The sequence below is a fragment of the Zootoca vivipara genome, chromosome 12 (genome assembly GCF_963506605.1).
Source record: "Zootoca vivipara chromosome 12, rZooViv1.1, whole genome shotgun sequence".
Lineage (NCBI taxonomy): Eukaryota > Metazoa > Chordata > Lepidosauria > Squamata > Lacertidae > Zootoca > Zootoca vivipara.
The window spans coordinates 17,607,123-17,627,941 of record NC_083287.1 but is presented as its reverse complement, the minus strand read 5'-3'; the positions used below and the strand labels follow the sequence as shown (position 1 = coordinate 17,627,941).

Below are 20,819 nucleotides of genomic sequence, written 5' to 3'. Positions count from 1 at the left end.
TGACACGGTTCCCAAGCATATTCCTTTGCAGTGATATGAGAAGGGAGCTGAACGGAGGTTGAGAGTGCAATTTAAAACAAAAACAAAAAAACAACGGTTAATATATTGTTGTTGCTGTTGTTTTGTTTTAAAGTTGAGCGAGAGTTTACATAGCTTAAACTTCCCTCTCCAGCCCTTCACTCTTAAGATGCCTGCCATCTATTTTCAGCCTGTCAGTTCCAGGAATGCTTGTCAGCTGCCAGACACAATCGCTTGTAATTTTGGTTGCTTAAGAACACCCTCCTTATCCTCGTAAATATTTGCTTAGCTTGGTGGATTGCGCCCTGGCAGCCAGTTGTGGTGCAGTTGGGTCATTATAAACTCGGGACTTGCAAAGATTGAGTTCCCCAAACATTTCCAGTTTTTCCTTCCCTTTCATTTAGTTCTGGGTTGTAGATAGTAGTAGTAGTAGTACCGTAGTACTGGTGGTAGTAGTAGTAATAATAATAATTGTACCCCACCCATCTGACTGGGTTTCCCTCTGGGCAGCTTCCAACACATATAAAAACTTAATAAAACATCAACATTAAAACCTTCCCAATACAGGGCTGCCTTCGGATGTCTTCTAAAACTCAGATAGTTGTTTATTTCCTTGACATCTGATGGCAGGGTGTCACTGCCGAGAAGGCCCTCTGCCTGGTTCCCTGTAACCTCACTTCTTGCAGCGAGGGAACCGCCAGAAGGCCTTCGGAGCTGGACCTCAGTGTCCGGGCTGAATGATGGGGGTGGAGACGCTCCTTCAGGTATACAGGGCCAAAGCTGTTTAGGGCTTTAAAGGTCAGCACCAACACTTTCTTGTGCTCAGAAACGTACTGGAAGCAATGTAGGTCTTTCAGGACCGGTGTTATATGGTCTCGGCGGCCGCTCCCAGTCACCAGTCCGGCCGCTCCCAGTCACCAGTCTAGCTGCCACATTCTGGATTAGTTGTAGTTTCCAGGTCCCCTTCAAAGGTAGCCCCATGCAGAGTGAGCAGTGCATTGGGCAAATACATTGAAAAGGCCAGTAATGAGCATGTCACTGGATTTGTGTATTCCCTAACATTTCTATCCTGCCTTTCTCCTGTCATGGAACCCAAGGCAGCATACATGTGTTTCCCATGTGGTCTCTCATCCAGCCCATAACCAGACCCTTATCTGCTTAGCCCCAGCAAGGCGGAGACCTCATGTGCAGGCAGACCATACCCTGGGATCTTGTGTGTGCTTTTCTTCAGCTGTTGCCTGTCGTGTGTTTTTTTTAATTGTGAGTCTTAACACGAATCTCATGTTATGAGAACTTTCAGTATAGAAACTAGATTGAAGCTGCATTTGTGTAAGCCACCTTTCCCTTGCTTGCTGTGGCACCTTGAAAGGAAACGCAGCTGCTTGCGCCCCAAATCAGCCCTGATGGAGAACCATTTGCAGAACAGAGAACGTAGCTGTAAACTGCGGCCTGCTAATCATCGCATTGAGTTTGTGTCCGTGTGTGTGTGTGTGTGTGTGTTAACACGAGAAACACAGTGGGAAGTTTCTAAACTGTATCTTGCCCTCATTGGCGAATATAGTGGGGTGTGGTTCTCTGGGGTTGTGTCTCCCATGCTCCTGCCATTCATAAATAATTTCTCATGAAACCCTCCTGTTTGCTGTGCTCGATAAAACCAGATTATGGTCAACAGCAACAAGGAGCATGAAATAAGAGAAACGCCTTGCATCGGAATATGCCGCCGCGTTTGTCACTGGCAGTATGATATGTAACCCAAAGAGACCACATTCTTCTCCCCAAGTAGCAACGAGAGGCAGCTCAGGTTCCCTGAATGTCAGCTGCTCTCGGGGACTGTGGGAAGGGTCCTTTTCACTCACGTTGCCCATTGTTTCCCTCCTCTCTGAAGAAAACCTGCTCAGATGTGCTGTTTTATTTCTTGGCGAAACTCTTGTGGGGGAAAGGAAGATCCTACCACCCCGGTTCTTTCCTTTGGCCATTGCTCTGGAAAACCGGCCTAGGGCTGAACCAAGAATACTGCCAGAGGAGCCCACAACACAGGCTTCATACCCTACCAATATATCTTATTGCAGCCGGGTGGAAGAGGAAGTTGTCGTAGATAAATTTCGTACATTAAAGAAAATAGACTAGAGAATTGGAAGAGCTCTTGTGGCTTCGAAGGCCCATCTAGTCTGGCATTCTGTTCTCTACTCAAAGCTGGTCACCACTGAAAGCCTTATCCCCACCCCATAAATTTGTCTAATCCTCTTTTAAAGTCATCCACGTCAATAGCCATCCCTCTATCCCAGGCATCCCCAAACTGCGGCCTTCCAGGTGTTTTGGCCTACAACTCCCATGATCCCCAACTAACAGGACCAGTGGTTGGGGAAGATGGGAATTGTAGTCCAAAACATCTGGAGGGCCGAAGTTTGGGGGTGCCTGCTCTATCCTGTGGTAGCAAATTCCATCGTTTTTCAGAGTGCAAAGATGCTCTTTCACATGGATAAGGCAGGGCATCCATTTATAAATAAAAATAATAAATACAAATTTGAGAGAGAGAGAGAGAGAGAGAGAGAATGAATAAGAATAAGCAGAGTTGGCCTCCTCCCACCAAACTCTGAATTGGTCTGTCAAAAGTGTGGGATATGTCACTATTTCTCAAATCTATTGGCATAGCATGAGCCACTGTTTCTCCCGTTCTCCTGGGGAGAGAGAGAGAGATCCAGGTGGCTTCTTCCTGCATGCTAAGCTGGAAGCAGAAGAACCCATCATCATGTGACTTCTGCATATGTTATATGTTTTGTGGATACCTTTGCAAATCATGTGATAAGAATGGTGTGGACATTTGAGGTGGGTTCTTGGGAAAGGAAACCCTTGTTGCTTGAATACCTCGTCAGCCCATGCAGCTCCTAGGAGCTGCTGTTACCACCTTCCTCTCGCCCACAGCTAAGAAGCTTTCCTTGGGCACAAGAAATGGAAGTGGTGGTGGTGGTGTTAGTATTCCTCAGTTACTTTTCTTGACATGGATTTAAGACTGCAAATCTCAGAATGCTTATCCTTCCCACTGGCAATTCTCAGACCTGTATGTTATTCTTCTTTCTAAAAGTTGCTGTTAATAAGGATCTATGGGTCAAAGGGGATCTGAGAAAACAGCAGAAACCAAACCCGTGTGTGGGGTGAATGCAGGACACAATCTAGCCAAGATTAAGCCCTCCTAAATCCCCATTGGGACCTTTCCAGTGGGAGAGACGGTGGCTGCAGGTTCTGTTCAAGCTTCGCTTTTTGAGCAGCTCCTGTTGAACTCACCAAGTCTCACCTAAGCATGTGTAGGATTGGCTGCACCCACTGCACTTAAGCATCAGACTAAAATCAGGATGTAGGAAGTACTGAACTTCAGCTAGATTTGGTTGGCGCAGCAGAGACTGTATTTTTTGAGAATTTTAAGGAAAAACCATCTTCCATAAAAGCTGCTGCTTGCCTTCTATCACTGTGCCATACAGAGCGTGCTCACATACAGTTTATGTGTGTGGTACAGAAGCTGTACTTCTCAGGACAGAGCAGGGCTGTGTAGAATTATTAAAACAGCAGAGAGCATTATTGGCTGCTCACTCTCCACCTTAGAACAAATCTATACCACCAGGTGCCATAGAAAAGCACTAGACATATCAAGAGATCCAACGCACCCTGGTCACCATTTGTTTCAGCTTCTGCCATCGGGACGGAGATATAGAACTATGCAGGCAAGAATGAGCCGTCTCAGGAACAGTTTCTTCTCTAGAGCGCTTTTGGCCTTAAATGGAAAGCCTGGACTTTGAAGTCATCTTATTTTACTTGTTATTTGTATTATATTTACTGTTTTTAATTAGGTTTTGTAATTTTGGATTATGCAGAATGCTTTATCTGAGTGGATGTAGCAACCGAGTAATTTCGTTGTTCCCGCAAGGGGACAATGACAATAAAGATATCTTATCTTATCTTATCTGTCTGTCTTGGGAGACAACGGAGGAGTGTGCCTTTGGGAGTGAAGTCAATGCCTGCTGTTATCTGTAGAGACCGATACGGGAGAGACATGTTTTGTTGCAGCCGGGGCAGATGAAGGCGTCTACTGGTGTGATGCTTCTTCCTGCGCTCCTCCCAGCGGTCGTTCCTTCTCTGGTCCTGCAATTGTAGAGTTCTCAAGAAAGCCATAATCTGATGTGGTCCTTTCCCAGTGACTGAGACAGCCCCTTCATCTGCCTTTGAAGAACACATCCAGACACCTGGACTCTATAAATTCCGTAATTGCAATGTCCATAAACAAAATGCCTTTTCTCTTCCCGACCCCCAGATCCTTAGAATTTGCACAAGATACACGCCCGAACAAGACACGATGACGTTTTCCGACGGCCTTACACTGAACCGAACTCAGATGCATAACGCAGGATTTGGTCCCTTGACAGATCTTGTGTTCACGTTTGCCAATCAGCTCCTGCCCTTGGAAATGGATGACACGGAAACTGGCCTGCTTAGTGCCATCTGCTTAATCTGTGGCGGTATGTCTTGCTTTAGCTTTTGATATGCTGAAATGAGCACAGGCCAGAGAAGGAAGTTGTGTTCGACAAGTGCTAGTATCTTCAGGGTTTACTAGAATTCATGAAGAGTTGTTTCCAAGGAGACGTTTCTACTGAACTTGCCTAGCTCAGTGTTCTTCAACCTTGGGCCCCAGGTGTTGCTGCACTACAACTTCCATCACCCCTGACCATTGGTGAATCTGGCTTGGTTGATGGGTGTTGTAGTCCAACATCTGGGGACCCAAGGTTGAGGAACATGGCTTTTTGAGGGGAAATAGTGGTGTGGGGAGAGGGGAATGACACTATATGGTGCTATGGTGTGTCACAAAGACTAGTGGGAACACACACCATATGAAAAAATGGGAGCCAATGTAGCCAGAAATTGCCCTGCTGTCTTAGCTGCAGTCATGACAAAACAGGCTGCAGAAAGAGGGATGAAATCACCTCTTCCCTATGAACTCCATGTGGATCTTTATTCCTCATATCGCTGGTTATCTGTAATGATTAAATTTTTGAAGAAATGTTCTAACATTTAAATTTTTGGAGAAATGTTCTAACATGGAATTAGTTGGAAGTCAATTCCCCCCCCTTCTTTTTTGGTATTATTTTTTGTTCTTTTTCCTTTTTTAGGAGAATGTAATGTGTTTTTACATTAACCCAGGTGGCTCTGTGGGTTAAACCACTGAGCCTAGGGCTTGCTGATCAGAAGGTCAGCGGTTCGAATCCCTGTGGCGGGGTGAGCTCCCGTTGCTCGGTCGCAGCTCCTGCCAACCTAGCAGTTCGAAAGTACATCAAAATGCCAGTAGATAAATAGGAACCGCTATAGCGGGAAGGTAAACGGCGTTTCCATGTGCTGCTCTGGTTTCCCAGAAGCGGCTTTGTCATGCTGGCCACATGACCTGGAAACTATACGCCGGCTCACTCGGCCAATAATGCGAGATGAGCGCGCAACCCCAGAGTCGGTCACGACTGGACCTAATGGTCAGGGGTCCCTTTACCTTTACCTTTTTAATGTGTTATATTTTTATTGCAATTTATGTTATTATGTTTACATCCTTGTAATTTTGTTTTTGCATTTTCTTCTGTTTTTGTATTATTTGTTCATTTTATTCAATGCTTGTTTGGATGATGTATAAGAATAAATAATTTTTTTAAAAAATCACCCCTTCCCTGGATTTGGGGCTGCTGAGAAGGCAGAAGTTTGAACTTTTCTTTCAATCTTCCATTTCTGGACTACGCCTGTGCCAAAGGATTTTGAAGCTATTCCTAATGTATAGATATCATGTGCAGATCATCAAATCCTATGTACATTACAGATAAACCATTGTAGTTTAATGAACCACAAAAGTTTTCACAAATCCTGTATTTTTGAATCGCTCGAGACTCTTACAGATGTTTCATCTAAACAGGACAGTCCTTTGCCTTTAGGCAAAATCTGGAGGCAAATGTATTAAACAGGAAGCACTAGTGACATGCCTCCGATTTATTTATTTTTAACTCAATGGCTCTTAGTTAACTCAGTGTTATGCCGACACCTACTGGCACACAGGGATAATAGCATTGCGCTCCGATTGAGAGATGAAATGGCCAGAAGATATCCCGTAGAAAAATAAACATTTTTGAGTTGGGTTTCATTTTACAAATTCAAAATGAGTAAAGTTATACTTTATTATTGGTCTCTTAAGTAAACACAAATATATAGTTAGTTATGGCAGTGCAATTGTCTTTGTTTATAGCCTTAAAGAAGAACAGGAACTGTTTTTCCAGACTTGTTAAATACATTGCCAGTTTGCTCAGGAAAAGCCCAGAAGTGTCATCATGCTAGCTTGGATCTGGGCCATGGAAAGCAAAGAATTTGCAACAGGCAGAATTGGGTCATGTTAATTTGAATGCCGACCCTAAAGTTTTGCCGTTTGCTGTTTTTCACTGCTTGTAATATTTGTGTGTTTTTTTCCAGACCGCCAGGACCTCGAAGAACCAGCTAAGGTAGATGAACTACAAGAGCCGTTGTTGGAGGCTCTCAAAATATACATCAGAAAAAGAAGACCCAACAAGCCTCATATGTTTCCAAAGATCTTAATGAAAATCACAGATCTACGCAGTATCAGTGCAAAAGGTAAGCTACCGTGTTTCTCATATTATAAGACACGTCTTATATTTATTTTTTCCTCAAAAAAACCACACATGGCTTATTTTCAAGGGATGGCTTATTTTTCCCCTCCTCCTGCCATGGCCGGCATTGCTGCTGCGCCTATCACTATGTCTTATTTTCGGGGTATGGCTTATATTCCTTGAATGCTTAAAAATCCTGCTATGGCTTATTTTATGGGTATGTCTTAAAATATGAGAAACAGGGTAGATTCCTATGGAATAATGACTCTTGCTTGGTAGGAAAACATTTATGCTCTGATTCCTGAAATGGAATTTGTCTAGAGTCCTGTGCCCAGCTATTGAGTCATGTCATCTAACCATGGATGAACTTGATTTGCCATGCCGTTCAAGCGGTGATGGGCTTGACCCATGGCAGCATTCAGCTCAGAGGGGCATACGCAAACTCCAGCGCTATGATCACATACCTGTCCCCAAGAACAGCCCCTCTAAATGTAGAAGTACCTTCTTGAAGAAAACCTTCCAAGTGATTCTAGTGAACCATTATTTCTGATTGAACTGTTTATACTCATGCAATCATATATAGAGGCTGTTGTTGTTGTTTAGTGGTTTAGTCGTGCCTGACTCTTTGTGACCCCATGGACCAGAGCACACCAGGCACTCCTGTCTTCCACTGCCTCCCGCAGTTTGGTCAGACACATGTTGCTAGCTTCGAGAACACTGTCCAACCATCTCATCTTCTGTCGTCCCCTTCTCCTAGTGCCCTCAATCTTTCCCAACATCAGGGTCTTTCCAAGGGAGTCTTCTCTTCTCATGAGGTGGCCAAAGTATTGGAGCCTCAGCTTCAGGATCTGTCCTTCCAGTGAGCATATAGAGGCTACATTGGTTTATTATACCAAATTATTACAGAAAGCATAAACGATAGCAGTATATATATTTAGCACTGCATTAAGCTAAGAAAATTTTCCAGGAATTTCTTAACAGTCAGTTTATATTATTATACTTTATTGCAGGGGAATGAATTCCCAACACCTGGCAGCTGCCTGTGTGTGTTTGTTTTCTAGGCAAAACCTGCCTGTACCTCTCTGGTTTTATAAGAAATGGGCCCCCTTTGATAGGAAAGCTGCCTAGAGTGCCTAAATGAAGAGATTGTGGCTGTTTAATGTGTCTGCAGTGTTATGCCCTTTCTTTGGAGGTTAAGTTCCTTCTGCAGTTCCTTGGAGATGCCTAAAGTGTATAAACTCAAATACCTTGTATATAAGGACAGTCAATTTTCCCTTTTTGCTTAGCATCATGTGAGCAGCCCTCCCATTTAGCAATGCATTATAGCCACAACCCAACAGTGTTTGTCAATTAGTATAGACAACTCTAACTTTTCATAAGGTTGTGGTTAGAAATTATTCGCTCCGAACTTCGTGTCCTCACATGCTTTCAAACTGAAAGTTTTAAGTGGGAACGTGTTTAAAGGTCTTAGCCAGGCATCCCCAAACTGCGGCCCTCCAGATGTTTTGGCCTACAACTCCCATGATCCCTAGCTAAGAGGACCAGTGGTCAGGGATGATGGGAATTGTAGTCCAAAACATCTGGAGGGCCCAAGTTTGGGGGTGCCTGGTCTTAGCTAACTTGTAAATGTTTCCAGTTATATTTCAGCTTTGGAACCCGCCGAGACATATGTGAAAACATAACCCACCAATTGAACAGAAAGGCTTTTTTCACTCTCTCTGTGACACAATAATTCCGCATTCTCATTAGGCAGGAGTGATTAAAAGAATCCTACTGATCCATTAGTTTTGTTAGTAAACCAATTTATAAGAGGAAGTTGGGGGTGGTTATTTGATTTCTGGTAAATAAATTTATCTTTCAACGTCCTCCAGTACTCTCCACTACTGTTTGTCCTGAAGCATTGAAGATACAGAAATCGGAGATAAATTGAATGGGTTTTGACTTTCCTTCCTGCCATTCTATAGCTGTTGCTCACATCTTCCATGCAGAGAAGTACATGGAGAAAATAGGAGCAAATGTTTTGCACTGTCTAGAGATGGGAAAGCCTGGAAAAAATGGGGGGGGGACAGGTTTTTGTGGGGGGGGTTCCGTAAAAATGGGGGGGGGAGTTTGATATCGTTTGAATATTCCACACACTCCCCCCCCATTTTGGCTTTTGAAAAAAAGGGGGGGTGAGGGACTGGTTTTTTTCCAGGCCTTCACATCTCTATTTGCACCTATGGCTTTTAACATATAAAGGGTGGAATACTAGGACTACTTACTGTATGATTACCACTTGAAGCAGCCCTGTGTTCCTTTGTAACCTGTCCATGCAGTCAGCCAAGTATTATTGTGCTTCTGCATCTTTGGTTAAATATTTAGTCTTAACCTAGACTCTTTGTTGTTGCTGCAGTAGACTAATTTTTTTATTTTGGCTGGACACTGTCATGGACTCGCATTCAGTGCATTAAATACACAAAATGAAATCTTAGTTGGCAGATTTTTAAAGGTGAAAATTCTAAGGGGGTAGTCGAATGGGAATAAAATGCAAAAATTAGGCAATGGTGACGAGAGCTTAAGTATTTTAAACGTACACCCCTTTATAGCAGCAGATTGGTAATACAGTGGTACCTCGGTTTACAAACACAATTGGTTCCGGAAGTCTGTACTTAACCTGAAGTGAACTTTCCCATTGAAAGTAATGGAAAGTGGATTAATCCGTTCCAGACGGGTCCATGGAGTACTCAACCTGAAGCGTACTTATCCTGAAGCGAACTTAACCCGAAGTACGAGTGTAATTGGTTCCGGAAGTCCGTACTTAACCTGAAGCGAACTTTCCCATTAAAAGTAATGGAAAGTGGATTAATCCGTTCCAGACAGGTCCACGGAGTACTTAAACTGAAAATACTCAAACTGAGGCATACTTAAACCGAAGTATGACTGTAACCGGCAATTGATATATTTAGTGGGAGATGGAACCATTCACAAGAATCGGTCATAGATAGCACAGCTACAATAACCTGGCATTGGTAAGCTAAATAACTTATGTAGCATGATAAAAAATATTTGGGCATCCAAAGCAGCAGACGCCTACAGAAGCCTGCTGCGCTATGTGGCTGATGATTACAAAATATGGGTTCCCCTGATATGTAAGAGCTTTTTCTTTTTTAAAGTGACCCCTGAAGTAAGTGACCTGTGACTCCACTTTTAGTATAGTCTATTGTGGCATGAAAAGGATGTGTTCTTCAGCAGCTTTGAACAAGGTGCTTCTACCTGGGCAAACGTTGCTTCTGAGCACTTTCCCTTTCTTGTGCATACACAGAACTGGCTCCTGCCGTGCACAAGCCTCTCTTCCGCCTGAAAGAGAGGCTAATCCTAGTCTCTGGGCTTCCTGTCCGCTGAATGCTGTGCATTTTACTTTAAAGAAACCCAACTTGATAAATTTAAATCTTGTTTTTGTATTTGTCTTTTTAAAAGGCGCTGAACGTGTTATTACACTGAAAATGGAAATCCCTGGCTCTATGCCGCCTCTTATCCAAGAAATGTTGGAAAACTCAGAAGGACACGAACCACTGACCCCAAGCTCAACCGGGACCACAACAGAGCACAGTCCTAGCATCTCCCCAAGCTCCGTGGATAACAGCAGTGTGAGTCAATCCCCACTGGTGCAATAAGATGTTCTCCAGTGACATTCCTTACATTTTATAGACAGGGATGAGACGCAAGAATAGTCTTTACTGCTGCTCATTTTCTGGACTTATATATAAACACACTAAAACCCAACACGGACCAAGAACTTTTCATGTGTATCCGTATTATGTGTACACACACACACATACCCAAACAGATGCCTTGCAGCTTAACTTGAAACCATAAACTTTTGAAATACTAAATGAACTAGTTCATGAAATAATAAACTAGTTAAGCTTCAATTGTTTCTGCTGGAAATCCAAGATTGTACGGTGACAAGACAGATCTCAGACAAGAGGTTAAAATTATGGTTTTTACCCATTTCTGATGACTTTGTACATAAACAAAATATATGGGCCTGTACTTTCTCTACTGGATGTTTGGTGCTCTCCTTTTCTCTTACGTACATGAAATGACCCAGACAACATGCTTACGAAATGGACCGCTTACATGTCCAGGTGAAAAAAAGTTCTAAGAGACATTCTAATTTGGTTAGGATGAAAACTTGTCTTTGCTCTTTTTTTTTTAATGGCCTTGGTTTGTATTTCTTTCTTTCCCTGTAAAAGGATACAAAGAAATTCACTGCACTAGCAGAAGGAACTTCTGTATACATGTAACTGCCAGACCAGTTATTTGGATGTAATTTGTTTTACTGTTAATGTCACTTTAAAATTTACAAGGGGGTTTGTTACTTGGCTGACTTCTCTACATTTAAAAATAAATACTAAATTTTTAACTTCAATTGTAGCCTTCAAGGCAGAAACACTTTCCAGTGTTAATGTGGGGGTTTTTGTTTTTGTTTTTGTTCACTTGTTCACAAGCTGTTAGGGGAAAATTCGTGGGCTAATAATGACCAGGCATACTCACTACCTCTGAATTGGTGACACTAGTGAAAACAAATATGGAGAAACTGTCGTTCCCCGCCCCCAAGCCCCACAGTCCTCCTCTCTGGTAACAAGGGGCTGTCACTAGAATACCCAAAAGCAGAGACTAGAATCTGCCTCTTTGACTTTGTTAATCACCATAAAACAGAGTGGAAAATGTGGTAGCGTGGTTACAATTTTTAAGTGTCAGTTTCTTAGGTTTCATTTTAAAGCACTAGTGAATTTTTTTTATATATTCTAGCAAGTCTGTGATGTACTTTCACTGGCTCTGTTTGTACATTGAGATTGTTTAACAATGCTTTCTATGTTCATATACTGTTTACCTTTTTCCATGGAATCTCCTGGCAAAGAATAAAATATATTTATTTTAAACCTGTGGTCAAAAACAGTGTCTTTTTAGTCCAAGCCCCCAAGCACAAGGAAATGGTTTTTATATTTTTTTTAATGTTTAAACTTCATTTCAAAAAGCAGGTTTGCAGTTTGCAACCATGACAGTTAAAATGTGTGCTTTTGCACAGCTCCCTAGAACATTTCTACAAGCCGGTCAGACAAATACATGACATTTCAATGAGTAAAAAAGAGCATAAAACTGTCGGTGTAAGAACAAAATGTTAAAATGCCTACGCACAATAAGAAAAAAACCATCAATTACATCATCACATAAAATAAGTCAAATGTACAAAAAGTCTGCGACAAAAAGGGACAAAGGGACAACATAAGATATTTGTTGGAAGTTTGTGTGCTCTTTGGGCACTTAATTAAACATCGCAAAATCGTCGTCATCATCAGACTCTGCAAAATATTTCACTTCTTTTCTCGCCCGTCCAGTCCGCGGCCTGGAGGCTGCCTCAGAGGCAAACTCTGAGGGGAAGATGTCTACATCTGAGTCCTGATCAAAGGAGGCTTTCTTCGGTTTCTGTTTGATAAGGATTTTTATTTTTTTTTTTTACAGTTAGTGAAGACCACACGTGAAGTGTTCTTTTAACATCAATTCAATAATTTAACTGTTACCTAAATTCCCTGCTTAATCAACCAAAATCTTCAACATACATATGCTTGTAGTCTAGGAGTACTCCTGGTTTCTCAAAGTGGTTTCTGTGACTTAGCCTAGTTTGCCAGCTGCAGCAATTCCTGCACTGTGATAGTCTGGCCTAGTTGTCCATGCTCCTGCCTGGACTACTGTAATGGACTCTACATTAACTCGAAGACTGCAAGTTGCAGCTACTGCAGAATAATAATACAATTTTATTACTTATACCCTGCCCATCTGGCTGAGTTTCCCCAGCCGCTCTGGGCGGCTTCCAACAAGAGATTAAAACATCAGTCATTAAAAACTTCCCTAAACAGGGCTGCCTTCAGATGTCTTCTGAAAGTCAGGTAGTTGTTTATTTCCTTGACATCTGATGGGAGGGCGTTTCACAGGCTGGGCGCCAGTACCGAGAAGGCCCTCTGCTTGGTTCTCTGTAACCTCCACTTCTTGCAGCGAGGGAACCACCAGAAGGCCCTTGGAGCTGGACCTCAATGTCCAGGGTGAACGATGGGGTGGAGACGCTCCTTCGGGTATACTGGGCCCAGGCTGTTTAGGGCTTTAAAGGTCAGCACCAACACTTTGTGCTCGGAAACTTTCTGGGAGCCAATGTAGGTCTTTTAAGAATATGTCTGCTAGGCTGGTAAACGGAGCAGCTTGATGAGACACATGGGTCTCCACTTCTGAAAATGTTGCGTTGTCTGCCAGTGAGCTACCAGGTCCCATTCAAGGTGTCAGTACTAGCATATGAAGTCATAAACAGCTTGGGACACAAGCACCTAGGAGTACACCCCATATCTCCAGCTCTACAACTGGCAAGGGAGACCCTGTTGAGGATGACACTGTTGGCACAGATCCACGAAAGGGTCTTCTCAGTGGTAGTTCCCCATTTGTGGAATTGCCCTCCCTGCATCCATCTCTCTCTTTAGAAATGTTTAGAAAGAACTTTAAACATTCCTGTTTACTCAGGAATTTGATGGCTGAAAGATATTGTCCCTGGAAACCTTAAGGTTATTAGCTGTTAGGGCTTGTAATTGTTTTTAAATGTTTTATATTAACGTGTTGGTGTTTGCCGGCAGAAATTTTAAATTATTATTATTAACCTTCTAACTGACTATTGTATTCTCCAGGAAGAGAATGTTTATGTTGTTGGAATAAAAATAATACAAGTCGGAATAACTTGTAGATGCTGAATTTACCTTGCTTGGCGTAGACTTGGGTGTTTTCTTCCCCGGGTTATATTCACCTTCGTTTTCAGAACCAGATGCTTTCCTTTTCTTTGCTCCTCTGCCTTTTCCTACTAAAACATTAAAGAAAATATATATGCAACAGTTATTTTTATGTTTCAGAACAGCAAATTGGATTATCTGAAAGTTATTTGACAGTTTTAGTAGAATATAGATTGAATCAAGTGGAATTTTTTTACCTATGATTCTCTACAGGAATTTGATTATGTGTATTAACAAAACACATTAGAACTGAAATTCCTCTACAATAATAAAGGTATTTTAAAAAACTTCCCAGTATATGCCCCATACCTGAGCATCAAAAGAAATGCAACACATTCTGTTGCCTCTTCCAGAAACGTCAGACCCAAATTTCCACAACCCAGACCTTTGTACTAGTGCAAAATGAAAGCTAATGCTACCAATTTAGCAGCTCAGTATCTTCTATCATCATCAAACAAGACATTAATTATGGAACTCAAATTCTATTTCATTTCACAGGAGTCTCATTTTAGGGACTAAAGAACTGCGGAAGAAGTAATCCTTTGATTGCTAAGACAACCAATAGTTACAGGAAACTTCCCTTTCTTTTTGCTGACTGATTACAATTACAATTACTATTGTTAGAGCCAAGACATGCTACCTTTTCATCAAAAATCACTTGCCATTGCTAAATGTTCATTCACCATTTGTGGACTGATTTAATTATTACAATTCACCCCTTAGCACAAAAGTTGGGAACCTTTCAGGCTCCAGATGTTCCTGAACTACAACACTCACCATCCCTAGCCACTATCCATGTTTGCTAGAGCTGATGGAATTTGTAGTTCAGCAACATGGGGGGGGGGCAGGCAGGAAACAAAGGTACCCCACTCTTGCTTTAGCATAACTTCATGGGGCTTTCATACTCAGTAAGGGCTATGGCTACAGCTGCATTCACAGAAAGAAAAACATTGTGTCCACTATAAAGTTTATAGTAATAGCACAGTGTGCCTTGCAGTTCTCAAACTCTTCCATTTAAAAAAATTATTTCTCTTTAAAGTGTATTTTTCTCTCTCTCGGTGACAACAGTTGAACACAAGATTTAAGGTCTGCTAAGGGTTTGTGATACTACATAGCAGTTTGTGTGAATGTGACTCTCCAGCTAGGCTATCATAAGCTATCATAGGCTATCATATCTGATTCCACATCCTGATTACATTCCATCCCATCCTCAAAGCAGCTTCATGCATCATCTCTTCACGCTGCCAGTGTGAATAAGAAATGCAAGCCCCCACAAGGGCATGATATGTGTGATCTGCATCCACAGCCAGATAATGTACATCTTGCTAAAAGGTCAGTTTCCCTTTCACATATTAACAGCAACAGCAAGAAAGAAGTGCCGCAGCTCATTTGCACTCCGCCCCTGCTTCATTCCAATTAAACGATCTTCATTCCGAGATAAAGAAAAAAAGAATTGGTATCACCTACACTCACATTGCTACATCAAGCGAAAATAGGCAACATCCAAAGTGTTACCTTTGGGAGTTGCAGCCTTCTTTGGGATGCCGAATTCAGGTTCTGAATCAGAGTTTATTATTTCCATCTTCTTGGGCTTAGGAGGTCTTTTCGGTTTAGAGGGCACATCCGCCGGCAGTTTTGCTGCTAATTATATTAAGAAATACTACATTATCATGAGTACAACAGATTTTCCGTACAAGTATGCCGAGCCCCTACAAAGAAATGCTCTGTTTCTTCCCTACGTTTTCTTTTTCACTTTTAAAGGCTCAGGAATGGCTTGTGAATTTCTGCATGTGTGGGTTCAGATATCCTTTGTGTTCATTGCAAACCCACCCACCCACAAACTTGCTTGCTTTGTTCGACAAGTAAGAAGGAAAGGATTAGAAATCTGACTTTGTTAAAGAAGATGGGATGCAAAATCATGTGGGTGGGAAAGAATTACACAGGACTATGTTATCTAGGATATTATTTCTAGGATATTATTCCAAAAGTTAATAAAAATCCCCATCTTTCTATGGACCTGTCTTGCTGGTTATTTTATATTCTTTCCTAATAACGTCAGTTCAGTCCCGTATCTTCTGCAACTGTTATTTCCAAATCTGAGCGACATGTAACTTTGCCCCTATTAGCAATTAACTATACACCAGTATTTTCTGCTTCTGATTCTAACATATAAAGAAGGGTAATTGCTGTGCTTCTTGACGTGTTATATTGTGTGTTGAAAACTAAATTCCATATTTGATATTTTTTTAAACACAACTCATGTAGATGAATTTTGGAAAACAGATATAGGTATGCTTGATTTATTATAGGAAATATTAGTGAAATTCAGAAATGGAATGCAATACCCTTCTGGTAATATAGAATATTCTTTTAGTAATACGCTAGTTTTATATATATATATATATATATATATATATATATATATATATATATTAGTTTGAGTGCCCGGGGTTTTGTTGCATATTTTGTTATGATTAACATTATCCCTCTGTGATACTATGGATTTATCTTTTAAAAACAATATTAGGGCACTACAGAAGAATTGTGCTAATATTAAAGGTAAAGGTAAAGGGACCCCTGGTCCAGTCGCGGACGACTCTAGGGCTGCTGTGCTCATCTTGCTTTACTGACCGAGGGAGCCGGCGTACAGCTTCCGGGTCATGTGGCCAGCATGACAAAGCCGCTTCTGGCAAACCAGAGCAACGCACGAAAACTCCGTTTACCTTCCCACCGGAGCAGTACCTATTTATCTACTTGCACTTTGGCGTGCTTTCGAACTGCTAGGTTGGCAGGAACTGGGACCCAGCAAAAGGAGCTCACCCTGTCGTGGGGATTCAAACCACAAAACCTCCTAGGCTCGGTGGTTTTGAACACAGTGCCACCCGCGTCCAATGTTGTTGTGCTAATATTAACAACAACAAAAAGAAAATATGCACACAAGTTTCTCCTTGATCTTCTTTCCCTTCACCCTAGCACAGGCAAAGATTACATAGGATAGTCAGTGGGCGTCTGACTCCTATATTTTGCTTCAGTCTTTCCGTTTCTCATCATCTTAGTTTAGGCTGAAGTGGGAGAAGGTAACAGGGAAGCAGGGCTTTGTGGAGGCAATATATGTCCATGGGACTCTCTCCACATGCAACTGCTGTACTTTCTTAGTGTGAAAGTTCATAGTCCGTAAGTGTAGACAGCAGACGGTTATCAAGTAGAAAAACTTGGCAAAGTATTCCTTTCATGCTGGAACTGCATTGCACTCATTCTCCAGAAAGGAGGTAGAAGAAAAACTTGCTACATCCAAAGAAGTGAAATCATGGATATCTCTACTAAGTAGTTTTAAATACCTTGGTGATTTTATTTGAGACTGAAAGGTATGTATTTTCTTAGCTGTCTATTAAAAAATTGTACTAACATATTTAATTAATAATACTATGAACATTAAAGAACATTAAAATCCTATTCCATGGGTAGGCAAACTAAGGCCCAGGTGCCGGATCCGGCCCAATTGCCTTCTAAATCCGGCCCGCAGACGGTCTGGGAATCAGCGTGTTTTTACATGAGTAGAATGTGTCCTTTTATTTAAAATGCATCTCTGGGTTATTTGTGGGGAATAGGAATTTGTTCATTCCCCCCCCCCCAAAAAAAATATAGTCCGGCCCTCCACAAGGTCTGAGGGACAGTGGACCGGCCCCCTGCTGAAAAAGTTTGCTGACCCCTGTCCTATTCAGTCTCTGCCACCTGCAGTCAGAAAGGTAGCAAAACAGGGGAAGACCCTCAGCTTGAGACAGAGGACAGCCGTTACCAGTCAGGGTAGACAGTTCAAGGCTAAGCAGACCAAAGGTACCCCCCCCCAAAAAAACCCCCAATATATTTAGAGGTGGATTATGGAACTAAAAGGCTTTGGCACTGATGCTTAAAGAATAGTCCAGTGATGCCTTGCAAGGCAAATTTAATTCGTTCCGCGAACAATTCATTTTGCAAAAATTCCGTCTTGCGAATCACGGTTTCCCATAGGAATGCATTGAAATTTCTTTTTTTGCCCATAGGAACGCATTAATTAAATTTCAATGCATTCCTATGGGAAACCGCGATTCGCAAGACGAATTTTTCACAAAACGAATTTGTCTTGCGAGTCACCATCAGATCGCAAGACGCATTCGTCTTGCGAAAAATTCGTCTTGCAGGGCATTCGTCTTGCGAGGTACCACCGTATTCAGGTCATGGCTTGCCATGATATTAATTTGGACCCAGGTGGCGCTGTGGTTAAACCACTGAGCCTAGGGCTTGCTGATCAGAAGGTCGGCGGTTCGAATCCCTGTGACGGGGTGAGCTCCTGTTGCTTGGTCCCAGCTCCTGCCAACCTAGCAGGTCGAAAGCACGTCAAAGTGCAAGTAGATAAATAGGAACCGCTACAGCGGGAAGGTAAACGGCGTTTCCATGTGCTGCTCTGGTCTGCCAGAAGCGGCTTTGTCATGCTGGCCACATGACCTGGAAGCTATACGCCGGCTCCCTCGGCCAACCCCAGAGTCGGTCACGACTGGACCTAATGGTCAGGGGTCCCTTTACCTTTAATGCTACCACTTCTTTTGCTGCAACACAATAGAGCGTTATTTTAAATGAGCAGGGTAACCAACAAATCCAAATACTTGCCTTTTTTAGCAACTACTACTTTACTTGGAGGTTTCTCTGTCTGTTTCTGAGTAAAAGAGGAGGAGAAGACTGGTGTTGAATCTTCTTCATCACTGTCAAACTTGGATGTATCTAAATAAAAGGTTTTAACATGTCATGTCATCACCCTTTTCACAGTTAGGCTAAATATAGGAACGCTTTCTACTTCCTCACATTTAAATTAAATTTACCCCCTCCACACACACACACAGACAAGATCTTAAACAATGTTTGAAATATGCTACCTCCCATTCAAGCTCGCCAGCATCCACTTAATTCTAAGATTACACAGTTTGTGCCTTTGTATGGATGACTCCTTCGTGACCCACACAGTGGCAGATGATGGATGGGCACTTAACGGGGAGAAGTGGTCGGCTTGCTCAGCATGTGCAAAGCTCACTGGATTGCACACCAAGTTGTCTCACCCCTTGAGAAACCAGTGCAAGTGATTTATTATTATTATTTACTGGAAATATATATATATATATATATATATATCCCAGAGGTCTCAGGGCGGTTCACAGAACAAGTTGAAGCATCGTGTGTACTTCATACAGCACGGTCCTGGTCTTCTTATTATCTAGCAACCCTTTTACAGCTTGTCATATCTCAGGGATGGACCACAACACAGCAGGCCTACCATTTTCAGGGACATAGGTTCTGGGGGGGGGGGTTGGCATCTGGCATGACCACGGTGGCAGAGCTTTTTCCAGACAGCTTCTAAGCTTCTTGGGAACAAGACCAGCACACTGCATACTAAACATCTTTTGCTTCCTTCATGCGCATACAATTCAAAGTTTTGAAATCTTGATGGCTGACTGCCTGACTGGAAAATGATCGCTCCTTGAGGTATGCAATTGGAGGCAGACCTAAGGAATTCATATATCCCAAGCACGTTGCTATCTTTGTAGATATATCAGAAATACTCACTATATTCACACACACCTACCAATATTGGCTTTCCGGGAATAAGAAGGAAAGGTGAAGAGGTTGCCGAAGTCTTGATTAGTCTTCTCTGGGGAAATCTTCCTGTTGCAAAAATGAAAACTTAAGTATCTGTTGCACCATGCACTTGAAACCATTAGTTACTTTTACAAGGGCAGAAGCTCTGCACAATTTGCAAACACATAAGCCTGAATGCAGGTCACCAATCACGGACCCTGATTCACCACTTCATAAAGAGTCCAACTTGACTTGCACAAATTCATAAGTGCTGCCTAATTCAGCTTGGGGACTGAAGTTACCCACCCCCTGCCCACCCCATTCAGTAATGGGGAAACCAAACTAGATCCAAAGGCTTGGGTGCTGTACACAACTGAATTGTATCTATCTCTCTCTCTCTCTCTCCCCCCCGCCATTACAACCAAAGAAAGAATCCTTCTTTATTTTTGGCCAGAATTATATTAAATTTGCAGGCAAGGTTTCTCTCCTTCTGATGGCTTGAATCTTGCTAAAATTTCAGGATAGCTACAGTTGTTGTTTTTCTCAAGAGTTCTGGGGTGTGAATCACTTAATCTCTCCTACCATTTGGGGGGCAGCTGGCCTGAAAATTGCAGCCATGAGAGAGGCGGCATTCGGGATTCATCCAAATCCAAGGCACACCTTTTTAAAGACATGCCTAAGTGGGGACAGGAGTTGTCAAGCACCTGGCAAGCCACAGTAGTTGGCTGTTGGGTATTAATAGTGCAATATGGGGCTCTTCTACAGAAAACGAATATTAATAGGTACAGATGAGAATCCAAGTTTTTAAGGCAAAGTGGGCCATCCACATTTTGTGGACTACAACTCCAGTAATCTGTGATCACTGGCCATGGTGAGTGGGGTTGATGGAGGTTGTAGCCTAAAACATCTGAACAGCACCAAGGTGGCTTGTGCCTGGTCTAATGATTTTTATCAAAGAGTGCCTCAGTGGCATGTATTTCAAAGGATATTAAGGCTAAAGTAACCACACCAGGGAGGACTGGCCACTTGTTCAAACAGGTAGATTTGTTCTCAGATACAGTATTCCTCAAACACACTTTCCTGAAGTTACTGCACTTACTCTGGAGAAGGTTTCGATTTGACTGGGGAGAAGTCATATTCATCCTTTTCTAGACCATCCGAGGGCTCAAATTCATCTTCTCTGTCATTGATGATGGGAGATGTTTTTATTTTCAGTTCATCTAGATCATTATTATTGTTAGCATCTTCGTCACCCTCAACATCACCATCGTCTTCCTCTTCTGAGAAATCGAAGGTGTACTTAGGCCTTTCAGCTGTGAAGACAGATAAAGGCATCAATATTTATTTGTGAATTTCTACCCTGCACATTATAAATGTCAACCCTAAAGTGTTTGATGCAAGATACTGTGCATACCTTAGGAAAACGACAAACGTGTAGGGTATGGCAGCTTAGAGAAAGATGAACAAGTAACTTTTCCCATAAGGGATAAAGACTAGCAGCCCATCCCTGGGGAGACACTAATGATCTGTAAACAACAAAGAAATGAACTACACTGCAATCTCTTCTAAAGGAAAGCTACCAGAAAGCTCTCTGGTAAACACACATACTAAACACAGCAAACATTCCTTGATGGAACTGTGCCATCCATCTTGACAAAAAGGGCCGTCTCTCCTCATACAAACTGACCCAGACCCTGCGCTTGTCATCTGAGGTCCTTTTTTATGCTCTGTGGTGTCTCCCCGATTGTGG

The 20,819-nt window shown here is 42.3% G+C and overlaps 2 protein-coding genes across 3 annotated transcripts in view; one reads left to right on the top strand and one right to left on the bottom strand.

Annotated features, from left to right (window-relative positions):
- Positions 1 to 11,894, top strand: part of RARB (retinoic acid receptor beta) — a 105,863-nt gene extending 93,969 nt beyond the window's left edge. The window contains exons 6-8 of the mRNA XM_035128838.2: positions 4,322 to 4,526; positions 6,502 to 6,660; positions 10,113 to 11,894. Of these exons, the coding sequence (XP_034984729.2) occupies positions 4,322 to 4,526; positions 6,502 to 6,660; positions 10,113 to 10,309 (561 nt within the window). The 3' untranslated portion in view covers positions 10,310 to 11,894. The remainder of the gene's footprint in view (positions 1 to 4,321; positions 4,527 to 6,501; positions 6,661 to 10,112) is intronic.
- Positions 11,780 to 20,819, bottom strand: part of TOP2B (DNA topoisomerase II beta) — a 46,830-nt gene continuing 37,790 nt past the window's right edge. Inside the window, exons 31-36 of one of the 2 annotated variants that reach the window (XM_060280662.1) lie at positions 20,169 to 20,382; positions 19,077 to 19,156; positions 18,110 to 18,220; positions 14,981 to 15,106; positions 13,436 to 13,536; positions 11,780 to 12,125 (exon numbers count right to left, since the gene is read on the bottom strand). In XM_060280662.1, the coding sequence (XP_060136645.1) occupies positions 11,964 to 12,125; positions 13,436 to 13,536; positions 14,981 to 15,106; positions 18,110 to 18,220; positions 19,077 to 19,156; positions 20,169 to 20,382 (794 nt within the window). In that variant the 3' untranslated portion in view covers positions 11,780 to 11,963. The remainder of the gene's footprint in view (positions 12,126 to 13,435; positions 13,537 to 14,980; positions 15,107 to 18,109; positions 18,221 to 19,076; positions 19,157 to 20,168; positions 20,383 to 20,819) is intronic. The other variant, XM_060280663.1, reaches the window with a different exon arrangement.